At 42.9% G+C, this 20,155-nt stretch overlaps 1 protein-coding gene across 4 annotated transcripts in view; it reads left to right on the top strand.

Moving 5' to 3' along the window:
* SHROOM4 (shroom family member 4) overlaps positions 1-20,155 on the top strand; it is a 218,921-nt gene that overhangs the window by 190,086 nt on the left and 8,680 nt on the right. For 3 of the 4 annotated variants that reach the window (XM_059158603.1, XM_059158604.1, XM_059158605.1), the window contains 4 exons: positions 9,301-10,095; positions 14,357-14,506; positions 15,375-15,555; positions 19,567-19,836. In XM_059158603.1, coding sequence (XP_059014586.1) covers positions 9,301-10,095; positions 14,357-14,506; positions 15,375-15,555; positions 19,567-19,836 — 1,396 coding nt within the window. Of the gene's footprint in view, positions 1-9,300; positions 10,096-14,356; positions 14,687-15,374; positions 15,556-19,566; positions 19,837-20,155 lie in introns of those variants that run through there. The other variant, XM_059158606.1, reaches the window with a different exon arrangement.

The following is a 20,155-nucleotide window of genomic DNA, read 5'->3' as shown; positions in this document are numbered from 1 at the left end:
TACTAAATCAGAAATTCTGATGACAGGACTCAGCAACCTGTGCTTTAATAAGCCCTCCATATGGTTCTGATGCATGCCCAGGTTTCATTACCTCTGGATAGCAACAAGTAGAGCCTTAATAACCTTGGCCAGCCCAATCCTCAGCTGAATTATTCTTGTGTCAGACCCTCCAGGTCCCCCAACAGTGTACTATTTACTCCTAAAATGTCTTCTATTAAGTCTCTTGAGAAGGGTATTCAAACACTGAAGAGGCAGCATGTTGCATGGGCAAAAGTGTGGGCATTGGAGTCAGATGGAAATTCTGGTCACTATTCCCTTTGTGTTCTCCAGTTGTTTAACCTCCCTGAGCCTCATTTCTAATACAGCTGAGAGAATACCCACTCCAGAACATTCTCTCAAGAGTTAAATCAAAGCCCTGTCAGCTGTCCAGCCCTGTGCCTGATGGACTCTCAGTAAACATAGCACCGACCGTTACCATCCCTTACTGCCATGTCCATGACACTATTTAAAATCCAGGGGAGTAATGGGAAGAGCTTCTTGGAAATTCCAAGTTGGGGCCATTGGAGAGGGGAAGCAAGGCTTTACCCAGGACAGCCCCAATAAAGCAAGGATTTCTCTGATTTCTTCAAAGGACACTTGGCACCAGCCTGCTGGGGCAAGTCTTGCCACTTGCATTTTTCATTGCCAGACTAATTGTTCCTTACTTGAAGTTCTGTAGACCCAGAGGCAGGGAAGGGTGGCAAAAACAATCCTTCTCGGCCCTTGTCCCCTCCCAGTGTAAGCCTCCTTGTGTCTCACTTCCTGGATCTTGCAAATATTTCCTTCAGCAATAACCTGGGAGTGGCTGTTTCTCTTGGAACAGTCTTATCTTTTGGCTGCTGAGAAAAGGGAAAGGGGAGAGGGGCTGGAAATGTGCACCCTTGCTGCTGAGATCCTGGAATACTAAGCTATTGTGGTGAGTTTAAAAGTAAAATTTCCAAAGAAGAAAACTTCAGAAGAGTGGGGGAAGAGGCAGGAGAAGATTTTTTTCCCATTCTCTGCAAATATTAGTTTTCATTTTCAATCACTATCAGGCCAAAAATATATATATTTTAACAAAAGGGGAAAATCTATTCATCAGAAGAAAATGTAACCTGTGCCAAGAGGAAAAGAGAAGAACAGCCCAGGACTTGGCAGGCAATTCGCTTTTGTTTTTGAGATGTAGTCTTCTTACTGGTGTCAACAAAGCCCTTTCTTACACTTAGCTTTCATGCTTCCATGCAAAGAGCTAATGTTTCCATGGACACCTGGGGACGACTGCAGTGTGAATACCTTTTGCCTCACCCTAGGAGCCCTTGCTCTAGTGAGATTGCCCATTGGGGTCAGATAAGGCAAGTTCCAGCCTACATACAAGGACTTCTTACTAGCTGGGAAAATGATTTACCACCCCCGCCTTTCTAAAAGATGTTATTTATTTATTTGAGAGAGAGAGAGAGTGTGTGCAAGCGGTGGGGAGGAGCAGAGGGAGAGAGAAGCAGACTTCCCGCTCAGCAGGGAGCCCAAAGACATGGGGCTGGATTCCCAAGACTCCAGAATCATGACCTGAACTGAAGGCAGATACTTTACCGACTGAGCCACCCAGGCGCCCCTGAATTACCCCTTTTAAGTTTTAGGATTCTTACATGTCCACTGGCAATGATGGCACCAACTTTGATGGGTTGATGTGAAGACTAATAGAAATACACACATGAAAGTGCATAAAGCAGTGCCTAATACACACTAGGAAGTAAGAAACCATAGTTCATTTCCCTTAATGAAACTCCTTATCCTTGTCCCAAAGTAGAGTTGTAAATTTCTGTGCATATAGACAGCTTGAACCCTTGGAAAACAGGACTGTTAGGAAGCCAGTAACCTTCATTTGAGCCTGACACACTTCAGTGAAAGCCTTCCATTCCTCAGGTTGCTTCAGCTGTAGTGCCTCAAGGAAGGGACTATGTCAGTTTTGCTCCCCCTTTGATCTGGCCACCTTGCACAGTAGAATATTCAATTGCCGCGTAGAAGGACTTGTACACACACTGACCCAGCTGATCCCATTGAAGGTTCTCCTTTCTCTTTGCGGGATCATGCCCATTCCTTCTCCCCTGATACAAGTGATTCTGCAAGGCTCAGGCTGGCCCCACACAGGCCATGTAAGTGGGGAGGGGCAATACTTTAAAATAGGGATTGATGGTGGGGGGGCTGAGTGGCTCAGTCAGCTAAGCATCTGCCTTAGGCTCAGGTCATGATCCTGGGGTCCTGGGATCGAACCCCACATCAAACTCCTTGCTCAGCAGGGAGCCAGCTCCTTCTCCCTCTGCCTGCCCTTCCCCCTGCTCATGCCCTTTCTCTCTGTCAAATAAATAAAATCTAAAAAATAAGAAGGTTTCTCTAAAAAAATCATAAAAACTAAAATAAAATTAAGAGTGTTGCCGAGAACAGCAATTTCCAGGTTGCCTTGTCAGAGCCCAATGCCCCCAGGTAAGGTTACAGTGCCATGAATTAGGACATCAAATATCTAGAAGGGCATGTTTGTTTCTTCCAACTGATTCTAGAGTTGTCCACCTATAGGTAAATCCTGTAAGGCTGGCATAAGTGGTTAGTACCTGAACAAGACAACTTAGAATATCGAATCCTTTTGATTTTTACACTGCTCTGAAATCTCAACTTGGTTTCTTTGTGTTTTTTTTTTTTTTAATTTTCTGTCCCTTTTAAGGAGATGAGCAGAGTGAGTAAATGAGCCCAGTGTTAAAATCCTTGGTTAGCTTGGGCCTCCTAGCTAGGTACCCATGTGGCTGAGTTGAGATCCGAGATTTCCCGGTTTCTTGGGTGTTGAGCAGAGCTGAATATTAACTAGGGGACAGTATAGTCCAACTCCTTTGGTAAGAACAAGGAGCAAGGCCGAAGAATACAGCAGTGAAGTTTGTACACTTGACACAACTGACACAACCATATGCAGTGGCTCTGAGTAAGGGACTCTGTTCTAACAATAAACATAGTTCTGTCATCTGTCATTATTAATCACCTTTCCATGTACCCAGCATTGCTGCTAGGTCCTTTTTATACAGGTAATCCTCACAACGGTGTTGTAAGATAAATATTTTCCTGAAACTGAGATAAATTAAATGCTGCCTGCAAGGTCATGCAGCTTTTGGGTTATGGAGCCCAATTTTACATTTTTACTCGAATGCAGACCCAAGTCTTTCTGACACTGGGTTCTTTCCACTCTACTCTCTTGCCTTGCCTTTCCTGTGCTCTGGTGAGGGAAGAGGAAAGGTTGGCAAATTTGAGTACTCTTGTCACCACAGTTGCAGGACATCAGCCCATTGAGGGTCTTTGGAGACCTTGCTGTCACCACCTTCATTTCATAATGCAGCTAGACTGGAGATGAAGGCAGAGAAGGGAGAGAGGCAGGGAAAGAAGGTGGGAAGCTGTGTGGTGATGGGTGGAAGACAGGCTGAATAGATGGGAACCAAACCTAACTGGAACAAAGAACTCTGTCCCCCAATCTCCAACCCAAACCATAGCCTTCCCATCATTTTCACCCTGGATGCTTGTTTCCATAGTATGGTCCCAGAACCACTTGTATTAGAATCCCTTGGGGGCAGTTGTTAAAAATTCAGATTCCCAGGCATCACCACAGAGGTACTAAATCCCAATTTCTGGGGGGGAGGCTCACCGATTTGCATTTTCAACAACCACTCTGGGTAATTTCACTCAAGAGCCATTTTGATTAGAAACAACTGTCCCAGACCAGTGTTTTCCAACTTTTTTGGATCATGCACCCTCTTCAGAAAGAATTTGGAGCACGCACTTTCAGTATATGTTGGTAGTTTATTAATAAATCCCTTATATGTACTAATTTCCCAATATTTGTATATTTAAATGCAAAAAAATGGTGACATTTTTGCAATAGTGTTCTTAGATGAGACTGGTTTCTCATTTGTCTTTATGTATATTCTAGTTGTTGGGTTTTGGTATTGACATTATGCAGGATTCTTTTCTTTTCCCTCAATAGATTCCAGAGTCTAGGAAGTGTAAATAGCATTGAGGTTGTCTGTTCCTTGAAGGTTGGTAGAATTAACACAAGATCATGTGAGTGTGCGATCTTTATTTTGCCAAATTTATCAACATTGTTTCCTATGATAACAGGTGCATTTAAATATTTCCATTCTTCTGCAATTGGTTTTGGTAACTTTTATTTTCCTAGAAAAACATCCTAAGCTTTCTAACTTGTTTTCATAGAGTAGAACAAAGTATTCTCTTATTCTTTTCATTTACTCTGCAACTGTGGTTATTTCTCTATTTCTAATTTTGTGCATTTGGGGTTTTTAATTAGATTAGCAAGTGGTTTGTCTTTTTTATTGTTTTATATTTTCTTTTGAAGTAGTAGCTTTTGGCTTTAATTATTAATTCTATCATTTGTTTTCCAGTGTATTAATTTCTGCCATTAGTTTTCTTTCTGCTTTGCTTACATCTATTTTTGTGGCTCTTTTCTTGACATCTTTTGTTCAGTGCTTAATTCATTGATCTTAATTTGTTCTTATGTATTAATGTAAGCATTGAAGGCTACAGATTTTCTTGTGACCACTGCTTTATTCATTTAAATTTTCTAGCTTCTGATATTTCATTGTTATTTTTTAGGTATTCTTCAATTTCAGATCAGATCCCTTCTTTGACTATATTGGGGGATATTTTCTTCCCTTTTATTTTCTTTGTACTAGAAGCTTTTGTCTTTCATTTTTGTTACTAATTTCTTGTGTTGTTATGTTGTTATTGGGTACCATTATTTGTACTTCTTTCATTTTTGGCTTAATATGGAGTCAATTTAAGAACGAACGGTTCAATGGACCCTTGAGAATAGAGAAATTTAAGTGTTCCCATTATCTTAGTTTTGACTGTCATATCTGTCATCAGCTGAAACAGCCTCATAGTCCATTGCTCCCTTTTTCTACCTTTGCATTTCCTATGGCTTTGCTTTATGAATTTTGATGCTATGTTGACACATAAAGATTTAGGGTAGTTAGATCTTAATCATGTGTTCTAACCACTAACTTATAGTGCCCCTCTTTGTCTTATTATTTGATTTTCTGCTTTGTAGGTGGCTCAGTTGGTTAAGTGTCTGCCTTCAGCTCAGGTCATGATCGTGGGGCCCTGGGATCAAATCCCACATCCAGCTTCTTGCTCAGTGGGGATCCTCTCCCTCCACCCTACTTGTGCTCTCTCTCTCTCTATCTCTGGCAAATAAAATCTTTAAAATATAATTCTACTCTGTTATGATATGAATGTCATGGTTGCTGGGTTTTTTTCATTTTTGGCATGAATCCATTTATTTTATGGAAGTACACTTGATACACAAAGTTACATTAGCTTCAGGTATACAACATAGTGATTTGAGAAGTCTATACATTATGCTGTGCTCACAAGTGTAACTGGAGCCCTGTATTTCCCACTCCCCTTTGCCCATTTCGCCCATCCTCTCTCCCCCAACGTGTACCTGTCTGGCTACCATCAGACTGTTTTCTGCACTTATGGGTCCATACCCGCTTTTTATTTGTTCATTTTGTTTTTTAGATTCCACATATGAGTGAGATTATATGGTATTTATCTTTCTCTATCTGACTTATTTCACTTAGCATTATACCCTCTAGGTCCATCTGTATTGTTGGAGAAATAAAAGAACTAAAATCTAACCAAGTTGAAATCAAAAAAGCTATTAATGAGGTGCAATCAAAAATGGAGGCTCTAACTGCTAGGATAAATGAGGCAGAAGAAAGAATTAGTGATATAGAAGACCAAATGACAGAAAATAAAGAAGCTGAGCAAAAGAGGGACAAACAGCTACTGGCCCACGAGGGGAGAATTCGAGAGATAAGTGACACCATAAGACGAAACAACATTAGAATAATTGGGATTCCAGAAGAAGAAGAAAGAGAGAGGGGAGCAGAAGGTATACTGGAGAGAATTATTGGGGAGAATTTCCCCAATATGGCAAAGGGAATGAGCATCAAAATTCAGGAGGTTCAGAGAACGCCCCTCAAAATCAATAAGAATAGGCCAACACCCCGTCACCTAATAGTAAAATTTACAAGTCTCAGTGACAAAGAGAAAATCCTGAAAGCAGCCCGGGAAAAGAAGTCTGTAACATACAATGGTAAAAATATTAGATTGGCAGCTGACTTATCCACAGAGACCTGGCAGGCCAGAAAGAGCTGGCATGATATTTTCAGAGCACTAAACGAGAAAAACATGCAGCCAAGAATACTATATCCAGCTAGGCTATCATTGAAAATAGAAGGAGAGATTAAAAGCTTCCAGGACAAACAAAAACTGAAAGAATTTGCAAATACCAAACCAGCTCTACAGGAAATATTGAAAGGGGTCCTCTAAGCAAAGAGAGAGCCTACAAATGGTAGATCAGAAAGGAACAGAGACCATACAGTCACCTTACAGGCAATACAATGGCACTAAATTCATATCTCTCAATAGTTACCCTGAATGTGAGTGGGCTAAATGCCCCTGTCAAAAGACACAGGGTATCAGAATGGATAAAAAAACAAAACCCATCTATATTGTTGCAAATGGCGAGATCTCACCTTCTTTTATGGATGACTAATATCCCTGTGTGTGTGTATGTGTGTGTGTGTGTGTGTGTGTGTACCATCTTTTATCCATTCATCTTCTTTATCCATTCATCTGTTGACAACACTTCGGTTGCTTCCATATCTTGGCTATTTTAAGTAAAGCTGCAGTGAACATGGAGGTGCAGATATCTTTTCAAATTAGTGTCTTTGTTTTCTTTGGGTAAGTACCCAATGGAATTTATGGATCATATGATGTTTCTATTCATTAATTCATTTATTAAACAAAATTTATTAAATGCCTACTGTGTTGCCAGGCACTAAGTACTAAATAAATGAGACACATAAGATCCTTGCCTTCATGGGGCTTACATTTTAGTTAGAGAGTGGAGCATGAAATAAACAGGTAAAAGTAGGTATGTAGGTATAATGTTAAGTGGGGATGTGTGTTCTGAGAAAGAACACAAAAGAAAAAGGATAGAAAAAGGATAGAGCACAAAAGAAAGAAGGATAAGCCATCTCTATTTTAGATAAGGATGTCAGGAAAGTCCTCTGCCTGATAGCATTTGTCAACCTTTTACTCTCTACTCATCACCTTGTTTGTTTCCTGCTGGAGAAAATGCCAGGTAGAACACTTTGCACACAAGGAGGAACTTAAACTCTTAAAGAACTATAGGTGGGCAAAGACTCAAATAAGAAGGGATAGTGGATGGACGTGTGAAGGTGAATTTCTGATCCATGTGAGTGACGAGCTAGCCACAATGGGGACTGGAGATGAGTTCACTGAAGGAGATTTGGTTCTTCATTCTCTTTGAGCTTGGCTACCATTATGTGTATGATTATTTTTTAAAGAAATATTCTCAGTCTTCAGTATGACTATTGAATGGGTATTCTGTCTGATGAATTAACTGAACTTCTGGAATTTCCTGTCACTAGGCAGTACTTAGCATGATGCTGATTGCTCACAGGCTACAGCAGGAAACCAGAGCTTCTGGTTTAGAGGCTTAACTCTTTATACTCTGAGACTAAAGAGCTGTCCTTTGACTTTGGTCACTCTTTATTATACAGAAGCTTGACTTTTTATGCATATTTTATACTTATTTAAATCAGCCTGGACTTCTTTCTTTGGATATTTTTTCAGTTGCTTATAAGATGAGAATCTCATTTTGCCTCACAAATGACAGTCTTTTTAATCTGTTTATACTTTTTTTCTTATAAACATAGAATATATATACATATATACACATATAACACATACATTAAAATACACACACACACACACACACACACCCTCAAGTCTTGAATCTGGAATTTATTTTGGTACATAATAGAGGGTGCGTCTCCAAATATTTCTGTTCTGCAGTTATCTCAAAAAAAAAAAAGATTTTTAAGACAGTATTTCTTTTAAAGATTTTATTTATTTATTTAAGATAGAGCAAGAGTGAGAGAGAGAGAGCACAAGCAGGGGGAACAGCAGGCAGAGGGAGAAGCAGGCTCTCCACTGAGCAGGGAGTTTGATGCAGGGCTCTATCCTCGGACTCTGAGATCATGACCTGACTCGAAGGTAGATCTCAACTGACTGCGCCACACAAGCACCCCTCCAAAAAAATTTTCTTAAAAAATCATCCTTTATCTCCTTCTTATAGAAGGTGAATTAAACACAGAAAGCACTTAAAATAGTGCCTGGCATTTTATAGATCGATGTGTTTCTGGGATTTTCATTCTGTTCTATTAATCAGTAACACACTGTTTTAATTATAATTGCTTTATAATATGCCTAATCCCTCACCCCCATTTCTTCTGAAGCAAAATACTTTTCAATATTATATCTTACTTTAAGTTTCAAATTAATTAAAAAAGGTTATAGTTAAAAATTCCTGTTGAGAATTCTGACTAGAATTGCATTAGAAGAGCTATTTTAAACCCAAAATTGTAGATATTTGTGAGTTGCCTATTTGATATTTTTTGGTACAAATATAAAAACATGGACAGAAAGCATTTCAAATTCACGGTACAGCGTGCATCTGGAGAAACAGCAGGTGAATAGAAGTGGGGAGTGAAAACAAAGGGTATTATGTATTTGTTTTTTAAAAAATCATCAAGTATAGATGGCAGAGTATTAAAATTAATCCTGGGCAGTAGGTGGGAACATGAATATTTATTATAGCAATCTCTGTATGTTTCTAAATATTTAACATTTTTCATGATTAAAACCAAAGCAAACAAAAACAATATAACAGAATAACCAGACTTGTAAGCCTCAGTACACAGCACATTCAATTGGAGTGCTACAGCATGGGGTACTGTGTGTATCCAGTCTTTAGAGCTAGACTGTCCAGTTTCAAATCCTAGCTCTACTACTTACCAGCTGTATGACCCGGAGCAAGTTACTTAACCTGTACGTGCCTCAGTTTTCCTGGCTATAAAATTGAGATTCTAATAATAGCTAGCTTCTGGGGTCATTTGTGAATATTAACTAGGACACAGAAAGCACTTAAAATAGTGCCTGGCATTTAGTACATACTTGATTAAGTGTTAGCTATCAATACTGAGTGCTAGTATTACTACTCTTATGATTGCATTTACTATGTATATTTGCATTGTTCTATGGCCATCTTGAAGTTTGCAGAAATGATGTTATCCAAAACATGGGGCCATCTGAATCTTGCTTGTTTTACACACTCTCCATCTTACTGTTTTGCAGGGAAATGGCTCATTCCAAGGCTAGCTTGTCTTGGGCAACACCGTTCCATCCTTGCCTTGAGAACCCAGCACTGGACTTGTCAAGCTACCGAGCGATCTCTTCCCTTGACCTTCTCGGAGACTTCAAGCACTCCTCGAAAGAAACAGAGGAAACTTCCGCTTATGAGGAGGGGAGCTCCATGGCCTCCATGCCCCGCCCGCTGCGGAGTCGTGCCTTCTCAGAGAGTCACATCAGCTTGGAGCCACAGAGCTCTGGGGCCTGGGGGCAGCATAGGAGAGAGCTCTTTACCAAAGTTGATGAGACCCAGCGGGATCCTTTGGGAGCCCGAAAGAAGGCCTTTCCTCCTCCTCGCCCTCCTCCTCCCAACTGGGAGAAGTACAGGCTATTCCGGGCAACCCAGCAGCAGCAGCAACAGAAGCAGCAACAAGAGGAGGAGGAAGAGGAGGAAGAAGAGGGAGAAGAGGAGGAAGAGGAAGAAGGGGGAGAGGAGGAAGGGGAGGAGGAGGAGCTGCCCCCCCAGTATTTCAGTTCAGAAACCACTGGTAGCACTGCCCTCCATCCTGAAGAGGTCCTGGAGCAGCCACAACCCTTGGGCTTTGGCCACTTGGAGGCTTCAAAGCAGAGCTCACAGAACCACCCAACAGAACAAGAGTCCTCTGGTCTCCACCCCAGCGATTTCCTGCCTCCGGTGAGGGGCCACTTGGGATCTCAACCTGAGAAGACTCAGCCCCCTTGCTGTTACAGTACAGGTGGGCTTTGGAGGACATCAGAGAAGGAAATTGCCAACTCCCCCAAGTAAGTGCTTATGAAAGACAGGTCCCCAACATGGCTGCAGAGTGAGTTTGAACTTCACCTCCACCATTTACCACCTGTGTGACATTGGCTTAACTGAGTAATTAAACTGTTCCCAGCCTCACATTTTTCTCACCAGGAAAACGGGCATGATGATACCCATTCTACATGGTTGTCATTAAGATGAAGACAAGCTCTATAAAGTAGAGAGCCCTGTGTGTAGCTCATAGTTGTTGATTGGTAAATGGTAGTTGTTGAGGTTCTTAAATATCACTGTCCAAATACTATCTTATTTCTCAGTTTGCCTTTAAGATATGCATCAGTGTCAGGCCCCTGAGCCAGAACACATTAAAGCCGTTGTTGCCTCCTGGCATTTCCCCCAAAGCCTGGCTCAGGCTCTTTCCTGCCTTTTCTTTTGCTCACTCTCTAGAAGGAGAGGCCTGCTCACAGCCTGACCAGCCTCTGCTCCAGGACCTGTCTGGGCTTTGAAACTCCTCCCCCAGTTGTTCCTGGGGCTGGGCGCTTGATGCCCTGCCCATTCCTTACAACAGTTAGGGTCACTCTTAGCTGCCTCTTCCACTTTCTCCAACACCCCCAGCCCTGTTACCCTGCCTCTTTGCATTAGCTCCGGTGGGCCATAGGCAGCAGTTGATGGGGTGGACAGGGAGGCCAAAGCAGGAGGGTAGTCTGGCCATGGGGCTGCTGGTGTCTGTTTGCCTCCCTGTGCCTGTGCTCATCAGCATGGCATCCAGTGCCTGGTGGTTGTCGTCTTAGCTCCAAAGCAGCAGAGCTCTGGCTTCAGCTCTGCCGGACGTCCTGCAGAGAGCTCAGCCCACACTCTGCTCAGGGAACGGCTGGGGGGCAAGTGTCTATACTTTAAGTGCTTTCTTTAAATCCCCTTAGAGATGGAACAGGCCTGAGACACTGTTGCTATTAGAAGTACCTTGTTTTCCTGGCTCTTACCCACCCACAGCTCCTTTACCCAGCAATCTGGACCTAGTTGAGTTTTCCAGCACCAGGTCAACAAGCACAGCACAACAGGGCCCAACTAGCTCCTGACACCATGAGAATCTCTCATTGGAGTCCTCATGGCTGCTTCTCGAGCTGTCCATCTAGCTGGAGAGTGTTCTTACTGTGATGAGAACATGCTTTGTGGAAAGTGACCGTGGTCGCTTCCTGTCCCGGCAGGGAGAAGGGAAGGTGACCTAGCAGAGAGTAGGCACTTAACATTTAAGAAGACAGAACAGATAAACAAATAGCTGAACGGGTATTAAGCATTTGCTGTGGGCCACACACAGCTAGTCGTTTTATCCCGCTGATTTCCTTTAACTCCCAATAGCCTTGTGGGCCGTTTGACAGATGATTCCCATTTGACAGATGAAGAAATTACAGCTGAGGAAAATAAGGGACTAACGGACTCTGATCCCAAAGCTAGACCTGCGTGCTCTAAAACCTATGCTTCATTTGCCATCCTAGGCAGCCTCTCTCTGGCTCTCTTGCAACAAGCCAGGCCTTAGGAGGCCTTTGGGTCCCTGTAGGGCAGAGGGTCCCAGCGGTCATAGTTACAGGCCCCAGACTTGACCCTTTCAGCCTCCGACTCCTTCCTCCTTTTATTTACCTCCATTCACCTTGGTGCCTTGGCCAGAGAGAAGGAAACTGCTATTACTAGAGATCTTGTAATCCGTTCCAGAGATTTATTTTGTTTAATGACTATAGGATGCAAGGGGAAACATCTGTTTGCACACAGCCCTAGCTAGCTGTGGTTGCAGAGAACCAGTTATAGATGCCTCTTTGAATGGTGTGGATTTAAGGAACAGCATTATTCCCAACAAAGCTAATATTTTTTTAAATTTTTTATTTTTTTACTTTTCAGTGTACTAGAATTCATTGTTTATGCACCACACCCAGTGATCCATGCAATCCGTGCCCTCCATAATACCCACCACCAGGCTGGCCCAACCTCCCACCCCCTGCCCCTTCAAACCCCTCAGATTGTTTATCAGAGTCCATAGTCTCTCATGGTTCATCTCCCCCTCCAATTTCCCTCAACTCCCTTCTCCTCTCCATCTCCCCATGTCCTCCGTGTTATTTCTTGTGCTCCATAAAAATAAGCAAAACCACATGATACTTGACTCTCTCTGCTTGACTTATTTCACTCAGCATAATCTCTTCCAGTCCCATCCATGTTGCTACAAAAGTTGGGTATTCAGCCTTTCTGATGGAGGCATAATACTCCATAGTGTATATGGACCACATCTTCCTTATCCATTCATCCATTGAAGGGCATCTTGGTTCTTTCCACACTTTGGCGACTGTGGCCATTGCTGCTATGAACATTGGGGTACAGATGGCCCTTCTTTTCACTACATCTGTATCTTTGGGGCAAATACCCAGTAGTGCAATGGCAGGGTCATAGGGAAGGTCTATTTTTAATTTTTTAAGGAATCTCCACACTGTTTTCCAAAGTGGCTGCACCAACTTGCATTCCCACCAACAGTGTAAGAGGGTTCTCCTTTCTCCACCTCCTCCCCAACACATGTTGTTTCCTGTCTTGTTATATTTTTTGCCTACTTCCTATGTGCCAAGCATTGTTCTAAGCACTTTTGTGTGTTGATGGATTTAATCTTCACAACCAGCCTATGAAATAGATACCATTAGTGTCCTACATCTGGTAGGTGAGAAAAGTGTGGCACAGGGGAACTAAAGATCACAGGGTGTCCGAACCCAGGTCATGTGGTTCACTGTGCCCATTACATCCTCCCAGGATCTCTGTACTCCTCCAGATCACATTCCAGACCCTGGGAGAGCATAGGGTTCTAACCGGAAGGAAGTTGCTTTAAGATTTTTTAAGGAATAAGTCTTAGGGATAGGTAGATGTATTGTATTTTGAATCTAAAATGCAAAAAAAAAAAAAAAAAAAAAAGGCATGCTAATTTTGGCCAAGTCAAACCAGAGCATCTCTATAACCCACATACTATTCAGTTACAAAATGCTGGGATACATATGAAAGCAGGTTAGTGGAATTTTCAAGTGTTAAGTCTCCTAACTCTGCTTTGAGTACAGGTATAGTTTAGTTTCTGAGCTCTATGCATTTCCTCTCAGTGCTCTGCAGAAGGAATCTGATTTTTGCTTCAGTGTTCCTTATAAAATGCAGATTATGTTTCTTAGATTTCCTGTAACTTCTGCCTTGTCTGTGGAGATTATGAGGACAGAGGCACTAAGACATAATGCCTAATATGATACACTGTGACATTGTATAGGGCTGTGTCTGCTGCGATCTGAGTCTATAATTAGTATATCCCTTAAAAAATATTTCCAGTTTTATTGAAATATAAGTAACATGCAGCCACATCCCTTTTTCCCCCTTAATTCTGTACCTTCTCTCAGCATTTTCTGACTCTGAACTCTCTCACACATGTCCTATATATTTTTTCTTATAGGTAAGAATTCCCTAAGTTCATATATTCATATTCCTTCCAGAATGTTCTCTCTTGTCTGCTAACGAAGATCTAGTCCAGCCAGAAAATTCCTTACATGCAAGGTTTTATATGATGTCAAGTTGTCACTTTGGCAGGATAGCATAGTGACATAGTGGAGTTAGGTTGCCTCGGTCTAAATCTTGGGTCTGTCATTTACTATTTGGTGACCTTGAGGAAGTCACTTTTCCTCTTCCACTTTCTCAATGCCTCATATTCCTTATTTGTAAAATGGTTGTTGTGAGCATTACATTTTTAATCTCTATGTATACACACACACACACACACACACACACACCCCTACCCCTCACATACAGAAAAACACATCATAGGACAGCTTCTAAGACATAGTAAGCCACGTCTGAATATTAGCTAGTGTTGTTCGTTTATTAGTGTTATTATCTTAAAAACCCACAGGTAAAATGAATACCTTGGATGAGGAATATTGGCATGCCCAAGTTTCTTTTGCGTGGTGAATTAGGAGGCAGCATAGCATGAATCAGTAAATAGCTGTGGAGCCTTTTAACCATTATTTTTGACCTTTATCTAAGAGCTGCAAGTAGCTGCAAAAATGACTAATGAGTTTCTCCTATTTTTCCTTTCAAATAGCTAGAGGTTAGCAAAGGGTCAGTGACACAGACAGGTGGAGGGTTGGGGTGGCTGGTAGGCTCCAAGAATATAGTGGGGGTGGGCCTCCCTGTTGCATAAGCCATGGGTAGAATTATTTGCCCTTCTGTCACTGAAGCCTGATATTAAAGCATTTCTCTTTATTTCCTTCCTCACACCAGACCAGAAGCCTCGATGGCAGAAGAGTCCAAACCCAAGCCAGCGTGGAGCCAGAGCTACTTCTTCCCTGAGGAGCAGTTCTCTTTCATGGGCTGGGGCTCTGAGAAGCAGCACCTCAGCCCCACGGGCTTCAGTGAACCCAAGACAACAGGGTCTGCCGCTACACTCGTCAAGCCCCTGGGGGCCACGGGTTACAATTTCTCCCCATTTCATTCTGCAACCATGGAGGAGGCTGGGCCTTTGGGGATATGCCTGAAGTGGAGAGATGCTATCCCTTCCCAGGCTGAAGGCCTGCCTCACAGGCAGTCTCAGAAGAGCTCATGAGACATGTGGTAGGCTGTAACCAGTCCCTGGCAGGAGTGCTAACCCCAGCCTCCAGCATGGTGACCACTGCTGAAGTCACAGGTGTCCTCTTTGCTGTGGGTGATCTGCAGCGAAGGGGCCATGTCAATCAGGAGTGGCACCACCGGGAAAGAATAAATTATGAGAGTGTCCAGGAAAGCTGTGGGGTGCCTCTGTAAGCAAGTAGACTAGATAGAGCTGGAGAGAGCAGCAATGCAGGCTGGGCAGGAGGGAAGCCAACAGTCTTGGAGGATGAATAGCTAAGGTCTCAGATATATCCCTGCTACCTCCTCCCTCCCTGGGGATTTATATGCCAGGGCCATGAACTGAAGGGAATCATGGAAAATCAGAAGCTCAGAACTTTGTAGCCTTCTAGTCTTTCTGGATCTTAGTGGGGCGCTGACCAAACCAAATCCTCCCTAAAGAATTTCCCCACCTGTTGAAGTCAGGGGCATAAAAATAGCCTTCTAAGTTCTCAAAGTTGGCCTTGCCTTGGCTTTTGGGTAATCTTCATGTGGTCAGTTGACATTTCAGCAGTGATTCCTGGTCCATCATTTCCTTATTCCATAGCTCCTTGGTGAAGCAGGGTCCTGTTTTCACAAATGGGGAAATTAAGAAGCAGAAAGTTTAGGAGCCTCTCAACAGAGGTGTTCAAATGGTCATTCTTTGTTTCCACAGACAAGAATTTCAGCACTTCTCACCTCCTCTGGGGGCCCCAGGTATGCCTACCTCTTACTCAGCCTATTACAATATTTCTGTGGCCAAGGCAGAACTGTTGAACAAGTTGAAAGACCAACCCGAAATGGCAGAGATTGGCCTGGAAGAGGAAGAAGTTGACCATGAACTGGCTCAAAAAAAGGTGAAGTTTTCTAATATGTCTTAGGTTTTTAGCATTTAATTTGTGTGATTGGAGGTTGACCTGCCCTCTACACTCTCCAGAACAACTTGGTACATCCCTGTACCAAGTTGTCCCCGTTCAGTATGGACATCAAATTAGTCTCTTTGGGTTCCTCACAAATGCAACTTCGGTCTCTTTTTGATCCAGCCAATAAGAGTAATGATAGTAATAGAAATCATCATCATCATCATCATCACTGTGTCTCTCGAATCCCTAAAACAACTAGACAGTGATCCCCTTTTTTCCAGTTAAGAAGATTAGGTTGCCCAGGGTTATAGACCTACTGGTAGATCCAGGACTTGAAGTCAAGACTGTTACACTTTCTACTTGACCACGCAGTCCCTCTGAAATTAGCCAGCCCTGTAAGTAACTTGCTGCCCATGGTACATCAGGTTTTGCCAGCAAGCTCAAACCAATAGCAGGCATTGATTGTATTCTCTGTATCACTTTCTGGGTGAGGGAATAGACTGACTAAGCCAAAAAAAAAAAAAAAAAAAAAAAAGGAGAAAATGGAGGCTGGTAAACGTTAGTATTTATTTGCAAGAATAATCCATAATCTCTCAAAAATAGTAGAACAAGTGATAGAAATGATGTTTTTGCTGCAAAGCCTCCCTGTTCTTCCTATAAGCATCACTAGGCTAGTTTTCTAATCAAATTCCTGGAATCACTTTGCCCTCCCTGCACTTACCCATTTTATTTCGTAAGCAAATAAGGTTTCCATGGTAACCCCAAAGGTCTAATTTACCAGTTTGTGAACATCTGAACTCAATATAAATTGCTCCTCTGCCCATGCTTCTCATTCAGGGCATGACCTGTAGGAAAGCTCAAGGCCATTTGCAGGAGACCCCCCACCACTTTCAAATCTGAAGCAAAATGTCAGGGAAAGAATTGGAAGCATGGTGGTATCAGAGTTGTATTGATCCAGATGCCTGCCTCCTTGGCTTCTGTGTTCCCTGAGCATGGCAAGGCTGCTTCTGGCTTACTTGGGACCTCTTTATTAGGAGCAAAGCTAATAAGAGTCTGACCAGGAAAAGAGAAAAATTACCAGAAATGGCAAGGCACAGAATAGCAGGTAGTGATTTGAAGTGATTGTGGGGAAGCTAGGACAGCTTTTGTCTGAGGAAGACAGGTGAAGAAGGTCACCAATTTGCAATATCCTAGAAAAGCAACTCCTGCTCTAGCTGGGTCTGTGATGATTCCTCAGCTCTATCCAGTACACTTTACCCAGGACTGAAGTTCAGGTTGCAAAAGTAGGTGCCAAGAACAAAGGGCTGTCTTTGTTTGCATCCTTCCAGATCTATGGAACGATGGAACCCAAGAGCTATGGTGGGTAGGTGATTTTCCAAGTTAATTGTTTGGCCCCCAGCCCTCCCTTGTCCCTGGCATTGAGTTTTGTTTGGGAAAGAAAAAGTAAGAGGTATAACTGGGACCCTCTTGGCATCTAATTAATTATGTCATGTCATTTGTAGCATTGATTCCTAATTCCCAGTGGGTTTTAGAATTTTCCCTACATATAAACCTATGATGCTTCAGTCTTAAGATCATGGTGATCTCCTGACTTCTGACTGGTTCTGAAATAGATACCAGGCCCTGGACCCAGAGAAGACTCTCTTGGGACATTTCCTGGACATTTCTCCTTGGACATTTCTAAATAAACTACTAGAAAGGAACACATGCTAGAAAACAACAAGCCTGTGGTCCCACAGTGCCTGGGTGTGAGTAATAATAAAACAAACCCTGAAGCAGGGTGTGTGGGTGGCTCAGTCAGTCAAGTATTCAGCTGTTGATTTCAGCTCAGGTCATGAGCTCAGAGCCATAATAAGGTAGAGCCCTGTGTTGGGCTACATGCTGGGTGTGAAGTCTGCTTAAGATTCTCTCTCTGCCCCTCCCCACCCGCTCATGTGCACTGTCTTTCCCTCTCTCTACCTAAAAAAAAAAAAATATATATATATATATATATATATATATATAAAGAAAAAACACTGAAGAGTACTTCAATATATATACACAAGATACAAGATATTATTCTAAGTGTGTAACCTGTATTAACTCATTTTATTCTCAGAACAGTACTATGAGGTAAGTGCTATTGTTATCCCATTTTTTAGATGGGGAAATTGAAGCACAGAAAGGTTGAGTGATTTGCTCAAGGCTACACTGGTGCTTTGTGGCAGAACTGGGGTTCAAACCCAAGTAGTTTGGCACTAGCGTCCATGCCCTTAACCATAGTGCGATGCTGAGCAGAAACTGTGAGCAACCTGAGGCAGCTCAGTTCTTGTTAGGACTGTGCACCAGGCAAGCATCTACTAGCTCAGAGTACGTGATTAATAATAATAATAATAATAACAACAACAGTAGCAGCAGCAGCGGCGGCGGCGGCAGCAATACTAAACAGATATTGAGCACTTAAAGTGCCAGGCAAAATATGAAGCATTTTACTTCTATGATCTAACTTAACCCTCACAATGGTAGTGGGGAGTGGGAGTAGAGGAGAAGCTTCTCCAGTTTACAGATGAGGAAACAAAGGACTCCATGAGATTGGGTATCTTGCCCAAGGTCACACACTTTGGAGGGGGTGGAATTGGAATCCAGGCATCTCTGACTCCAAATGGCTGCTCTACTACACTACCTTCCTGTGAGTGGAGTTCCAGAACTGGTTACACCCAGAGGCAAGACAGATCAGAAGACACAGGAGGTGCTTCTCTTAAGAAACTTATCAGGTCGCCTGGGTGGCTCAGTCGGTTTAAGGGTCTGCCTTCGGCTCAGGTCATGATCCCAGAGTCCTGGGATCGAGCCCAGAATCAGGTTCCCTGCTCAGCGGGGAGCCTGCTTCTCTCTCTCCCTCTGCCTCTGCCTTCTGCTACCCGTGCTTGTGCTGTCATGCACGCATGCATGCTCTTCCTCTCTCTCAAATGAATAAATAAAATCTTTTAAAAAAAGAAACTTATCATCAGTAGAAGAGGGATCAGATGCACCCATGTGAAACAAGGAATGAACAACTTCAAATTACACTCTAGTGTTCTATTTCTGAAAGACAGGAGAGTTCAGAAAAAGAGATCATTGAAAGGAAGGGCTATGGAGGCAGAAGCTTCCTGCAGGGAGGGTGGGAGCAAAGCTGGGCTCTCAAGAAAGAAGGAGATTAGTCAAAGTGAAGGAAGAGATGGAGAGCAGGTAGAACTGCATAAAGCAAATCAGGAATGCATGGATGAGTGTTGTAAATGCAGATGGAATGAGGGACAAATCCTGAAAGCTTGAATCTTGAGATTGGAATGGTAGGGTGGGGCCAGGCTGAATGACAGCAATAGCAGCCAGCCTTTATTATACACTTGGTCCCTGCTAAGCCCGTTGCACATTCAATGAGGTGGGTACTGCAGTTATGCCCATTCTGCCGATCAAGAGTGTAAAAGTCCATGAAGAAATTTGCCCAAGGTCACACAGCCAGGAAGGGGGAACTAGAAGTCAGACCTAGTTATGGGGACTTCAGAACCCACAGTCTTATCCAAAAGGCCTCAAAAGCCAAACAGAGAGGGGGTGAAGAGCCAGCACAGTGCCATGCACAGAAGAGGTACTTGAGTGGATTGACGGACAATCAACGAAACCAAAGGCAAACACTTGATGACAATGCTTTTCCAACCCATGCTCTCACAAGCATTCCAATTCCTACTTATTAAGTGGTCTCAGTAAGTATTAAGTTACATCTGGCAAATGAGAATTAGCCCATGGGTACCACTTACCTGATGCCAAGAAATTTGGTGGTGGCAGATTCCTACGAGATCTGAAGAAATAGGTGAGATAGAGGACGCCTGTCCAGAAAACTGGAATTTCTCATGACTTGCTCGGGTTTCCTTTGTTTCTGAGGACGCGTAGAGTCTACCATCTCTTTCAGGGATCCCAAAACAGAGGTTACAGGCACAGATCAGTTTCTGTGAGTCCCCATCTCATCCTTTGCCTTTTCCTATTGATTTCTCCTAGATACAGCTTATTGAGAGCATCAGTAGAAAACTTTCTGTCCTGCGGGAGGCCCAGCGAGGACTGCTAGAGGACATCAGTGCCAATTCTGCCCTTGGAGAGGAGGTGGAAGCCAACCTAAAAGCGGTCTGTAAATCCAATGAGTTTGAAAAATACCGTTTGTTTATTGGGGACCTGGACAAAGTGGTCAACCTGTTGCTGTCCCTCTCTGGACGACTGGCCCGGGTGGAGAATGCTCTCAACAGCATCGATTCAGAGGCCAACCAGGAGAAGGTAGAGTTGGGGTCTCTGGGGGGTTAGATGGGGGAAATGCTATCTGTTCCTTCTCAGGGCTCCCTTTTTCAAGTTTGGCTTATCTGGGACACAATAAATCATAGTATGGGCACTGGCTTTTAAGTGCCTAGAAATTCTGGCTCTACCAACAATTAACTGTGTGACTGTGGGCAACTTAACTGTATTCTATCTCAGTCTCTTCAAAAACACACTACCTATACCTCATGGGGTTCTAAAAATTAAATTACATAATCCAGAGTATGTGGGCGGCTCAATCATTTAAGCATCTGCCTTTGGCCCAGGTCATGATCCTAGGGTC

This window comes from Mustela lutreola, chromosome X (assembly GCF_030435805.1).
Source record: "Mustela lutreola isolate mMusLut2 chromosome X, mMusLut2.pri, whole genome shotgun sequence".
Taxonomy (NCBI): Eukaryota; Metazoa; Chordata; class Mammalia; order Carnivora; family Mustelidae; genus Mustela; species Mustela lutreola.
The sequence above is the reverse complement of the archived record's forward strand: the minus strand, read 5'-3'. Positions and strand labels throughout refer to the sequence as shown.